The 5,197-nt window shown below is 39.7% G+C and overlaps 1 protein-coding gene across 2 annotated transcripts in view; it reads right to left on the bottom strand.

Moving 5' to 3' along the window:
* Nucleotides 1-6: 6 nt before the first annotated feature.
* LOC107733561 (enhancer of mRNA-decapping protein 4) overlaps nucleotides 7-5,197 on the bottom strand; it is a 29,662-nt gene continuing 24,471 nt past the window's right edge. For both annotated transcript variants that reach the window (XM_016545228.1, XM_016545229.1), the window contains exons 28-29: nucleotides 4,646-4,809; nucleotides 7-395 (exon numbers count right to left, since the gene is read on the bottom strand). In XM_016545228.1, coding sequence (XP_016400714.1) covers nucleotides 212-395; nucleotides 4,646-4,809 — 348 coding nt within the window. In that variant the 3' untranslated portion in view covers nucleotides 7-211. The remainder of the gene's footprint in view (nucleotides 396-4,645; nucleotides 4,810-5,197) is intronic.

Here is a 5,197-nt window from a genome sequence, read left to right as displayed (position 1 = left end):
GGGGGGGGTGTAGTCCAAAGCCACCAATATATAGTCCAAGCCTGGACTACAACTCCCAATAGTGCTTCTTGAGAGAGCCAATAAGCTGCAGAGCACAGATAAAGCAACTGAACAGCAGGGTGGTATGAGGTCATGACGGTCGTCTACTAGACTGCAGAACAATGACTGAGAGGTTGTGAAGATGTCAGCTGCGCCATCCGGAGGGGCTCTTCTAGTGATTGACCAGGCCCTGCAGCATCATCATGAGGCGCCGAGCACGCTTGCAAAGAGGGCTGTGGGCGTCCTGCTGCAGGAAGTGTAACAGCTTCTGTCGTACCTGGGACAGCACTGCAGACATGTGGTCTCTGGTGACTGGATCTCCATGGTCCAGGTTCATCACAGCATCTTCAAGATAGCTATGGAAAAATGAGAGAAAGGGGTCATGTGGGGGGGGTGGGTGGATGGGAAATCAACGATGGGCATTCAAAAGTCGCTGCATATTCTGATGAAACCGGCTTTTCATAAGTCAAAAATATTTCATATTATTGCAGATATTTTTCCACGGACCTTAAAAGCATGAAATTTACATTTTTCCCTTTCTAAAGCTTTTTATGTCACTTGCCTCTAAACCTTCATGAGGAAAACTGGCAGATTTCAAATTGCGTACTTCCGAACAAGTGCCTTTGAAATGAATGGGAACCCAAAAAATTGCTTTCTCCAGGCATTTAGAGTTTCTTGGCTTACAACTGTAAAATACCTGCTAACATCATCGCAAGCATCATGCAATCATCTGCGTCATGAAGGAGCAAATGTTTTCTCTCACATCAGACTTTGATTCAACTGGAGGAACCATTTACATCATTTATTTTATCAAAGTGTTCTTGCAGGAAGGCTAAGTTGCTTTAATCTCTCCTGTTACGATCACCAGTTTGCTTTGAAGCCAATTCTCATTAATATTAGAAGCACTTTGCACTGGGCCAGACCTCTAACAATGTATTAATATTAAACTCAAAAAGTGCAAGAGGTCTGAGCTTTTCAAAGTTGAATTTTCAGCAGCCATCACTCCAGTCTTCAGTGTCACATGATCCTTCAGAAATCATTCTAATGTACTGATTTTAAAAGATGAGGATTTGATTTCTTATTATTGATTTTGAAAATATTTAATAATAATAGAGAATCTGTCCTACATTTTTTCAGTATTTTTGGATAAAAGTTCAAGAGGACTTATTTGAAATAGAAATCTTTCATAACATTGTAAAAGTCTTTTAAATGCTTGATGAATAAAAATATTAATTGAATAGTAAAAAACATGAATGGTAGTGTATGTGGCCAGCACAAGTCATTCATTCCAGCCCTCAAACACAAATCTGCTGTTCTTTGACAGCCGTGTTAACAGAACATGTTTGTTATTTCTTTAAGCTATTCTAGGCTAAAGCTTTTTTTGTTTTTCTCTCCAGGCTGCTTGGGTTTTTTATAAAGTCCATCAAGGATTACTGAAACGCCACCTGTCTGGAAAACTATCTGGGAAATCTCTCCATCTGCCTCTTTAAATTAATAGACACTGGTGTATGATACCACCAGCGACTTGAGCTGCATGTTGCACAGAGGTCATCTTAATTACCTCACAAGCGATCATTAAGTTAAAGCTTCCGATTAAGAAAAAAAAATGAAGGAAATGTAATACAATGACCTTAATATCCCCAGGACTTTACGGTGTAGTCCTGTCCAGATGGCTAAGCTTCCATGCCTCATAGCAATTTGCTCTATTTTCACATGTGTAGGCCCTGTTCCAACACATTTAAGCCCACAGTGATGTTATCTCAACTATAATCTACTGGCCCGGAGAGATATTACATTCCCGGTACATTGAAATCACTGTTCACATCTTGTATTCTGCTAACCTTTATTTGCGAAGATAAAAGCTGATGTTTAACTCCGGAGCATGACACATAGAGATGGGTGGAATGACAGAATATACTGTGTGACGCTAGAAAAAAAAAAGGCAACTTCTTGTAGCACAAAAAATACCCAGGCCAGGAACACCAATCCAAAAAGATTTCAAAGTCATAACAATCCATTTTAATATTAGCTTTACTGAGTATTCTTTTTTTTTTTTTTTTAACCAAGCGTTACATAACGTGATGCAGCTGTTGCACTGATGCCAGACTTGCTTTTCAGCGTCACGTGCCATGAGCGCCACATTACACAGTGTTCAGGTAAACAAACAAACAGTGGACAAATCCTGAGCGCACGTCTCCGAGTGCTGACTGTTTCTATAGAAACCAGGACTTCTAACGGCAGTGACGCGCTGACTTTACAGATTAGCGATTGACTCTTTTGCTCAAAAGGCGGGGCTTCGTTCGATAGAGCGGCCATATTGAGCGTTGCAAGCTTTTTTTGTTTTTCTCTCCAGGCTGCTTGGGTTTTTTATAAAGTCCATCAAGGATTACTGAAACGCCACCTGTCTGGAAAACTATCTGGGAAATCTCTCCATCTGCCTCTTTAAATTAATAGACACTGGTGTATGATACCACCAGCGACTTGAGCTGCATGTTGCACAGAGGTCATCTTAATTACCTCACAAGCGATCATTAAGTTAAAGCTTCCGATTAAGAAAAAAAAATGAAGGAAATGTAATACAATGACCTTAATATCCCCAGGACTTTACGGTGTAGTCCTGTCCAGATGGCTAAGCTTCCATGCCTCATAGCAATTTGCTCTATTTTCACATGTGTAGGCCCTGTTCCAACACATTTAAGCCCACAGTGATGTTATCTCAACTATAATCTACTGGCCCGGAGAGATATTACATTCCCGGTACATTGAAATCACTGTTCACATCTTGTATTCTGCTAACCTTTATTTGCGAAGATAAAAGCTGATGTTTAACTCCGGAGCATGACACATAGAGATGGGTGGAATGACAGAATATACTGTGTGACGCTAGAAAAAAAAAAGGCAACTTCTTGTAGCACAAAAAATACCCAGGCCAGGAACACCAATCCAAAAAGATTTCAAAGTCATAACAATCCATTTTAATATTAGCTTTACTGAGTATTCTTTTTTTTTTTTTTTTAACCAAGCGTTACATAACGTGATGCAGCTGTTGCACTGATGCCAGACTTGCTTTTCAGCGTCACGTGCCATGAGCGCCACATTACACAGTGTTCAGGTAAACAAACAAACAGTGGACAAATCCTGAGCGCACGTCTCCGAGTGCTGACTGTTTCTATAGAAACCAGGACTTCTAACGGCAGTGACGCGCTGACTTTACAGATTAGCGATTGACTCTTTTGCTCAAAAGGCGGGGCTTCGTTCGATAGAGCGGCCATATTGAGCGTTGCATTTTTCCCCATTCAAAACTACACGAGTGACATGTCTTGGGTATTCTATTGTCTTTGATCATATCGGGCCGATGCCGATATTTACATTTAAAGCCATTATCGGCCGATTCCGATATTGGCCCGATAATATCATGCATCCCTAGCCTTTACTCCAGTCTTCAGTATCACATGATCCTTCACAAATATTTGAATGTTCACTTGGTTCAAGATACATTCATTATACATCAGATATTGTAGATGCTGAATTTATAATAATGATTCCTATTATCAATTTTTTTTTCCTATTTATCAATCAAGTTTTGCTGCTTAGTTTACATTTTACAGGATACAGGGTTTCTTGATAAACAAAGTTCAATGAACAGCATTTATTTGAAATGGAAATCTTTCGTAACAATATGTCTATACTGTCACTTTTGAACATGCTTTTCTTTCTTTAATTATATTTACCCCACATTTTTTAATGGCAGTTAGCATCACTATTATAGTATCACTGTTTCCACAAAAATAGTAAGCAGCAAAAACTGAAGTAATACACTGAAGTAACTATTAATGAAACAAAAGTGTCATAATAAAATGCTTATGAAAATCAAACTTTTTCAAATCAAATAATTTTGAATATGGAGCTATCTAATGTTCTTTGTCATGAACAAAAGCGCAGACTGCTGTAAATATTAATTCAGGCACTAAAAATAGATTAAACTTAAAGCATGCACCTTCCTTCTTAAAATAACATCCTTATGTCCATGCAGAAAGAGGACAGACTTACAGATGGTAATGTCTATGCACATATGGGCCGTATGAAACACTAGTATTGTAGAGTGCAATTCAAGAGATAGGACTGGCAGACAGAGCAGTTATAGCAGTAAAGGGACTTGGCAGCACACAGGCAGAGCATTACTCTGTGATTCACGGGAGCTGGTCTCTTTCCCCCAGCAGAGAACTCTAATGCAGCCCAGACTGTAGAGCACTTTAATAACTGCAGCCCAATGCAGCAGTGCCACAGAAGCGGATGTCCCCTTCAAGACAAGGTCATCCACAGAGGAATTAAAGAGGAGAAAGAGACGATGTCTTGAGTCTTAAAGCATTAATATCCTGTGATATGAATCTGTATTTTGCCCTTGATCACGTACAACATACAGAGAACTATAAATAAATACTTAAGCGTTTAATCATTAAAAGCACAGCGCTGTGCATGATCTCGCATACTCATTCAAACTGCGAGGGGAGCTGAAGGAATAACTTCCATATAAAGGACATATGGGAAAAAAAAAAAAAAGTATAGAACATGACTGCACTGACTGATGGAGTCGAAGGGAACAAACCTGATCTTGAGTTCTGTGCGTGTGCTCAGGTTGGTGGAGAGCTGCTGGATGAGAGACAGAAGGACGGCCTGATGGAGTGGACAGGGCTGCTGGCCGAACACTTGCTGGGAGTCAATGGTCTCACACACGTACAGCACCAGATTCAAGTCTGCTGCAGATAAAGCCTGCAAGAAAAATCACAGCGAGCAGTCTGTGAAAAAACCTGGAGAGGACATACTAATACAATACTGTTATTGTGAAAGATGATCACATCAGTGGCATGCGGTGGTGTTTTAAAATGAGGAGGCAGCTATATATACTATATATATATATTAGGGATGTCAATTTTCGATCATTTCCATGATCGATCGTCGTTTAAATTAACGATCAATTAATCGATTAATCGTTAACTTTAATGCAGCAGCACGCAGTCACCGGCATGACAGGATGTGCAAAAACCACTCAAAAAACCCCCCCGCTTTCTCACCCGAATTAAAGGGGTTTTAGTCTGAATAAAATCCTAGTAGCAGGATTGTAAAATGAATAGATGTGATTATGATCATTTGATAAAAT

Source organism: Sinocyclocheilus rhinocerous, unplaced genomic scaffold (assembly GCF_001515625.1).
Source record: "Sinocyclocheilus rhinocerous isolate Xijiao unplaced genomic scaffold, SAMN03320098_v1.1 scaffold3477, whole genome shotgun sequence".
Classification (NCBI taxonomy): Eukaryota; Metazoa; Chordata; class Actinopteri; order Cypriniformes; family Cyprinidae; genus Sinocyclocheilus; species Sinocyclocheilus rhinocerous.
The sequence above is the reverse complement of the archived record's forward strand: the minus strand, read 5'-3'. Positions and strand labels throughout refer to the sequence as shown.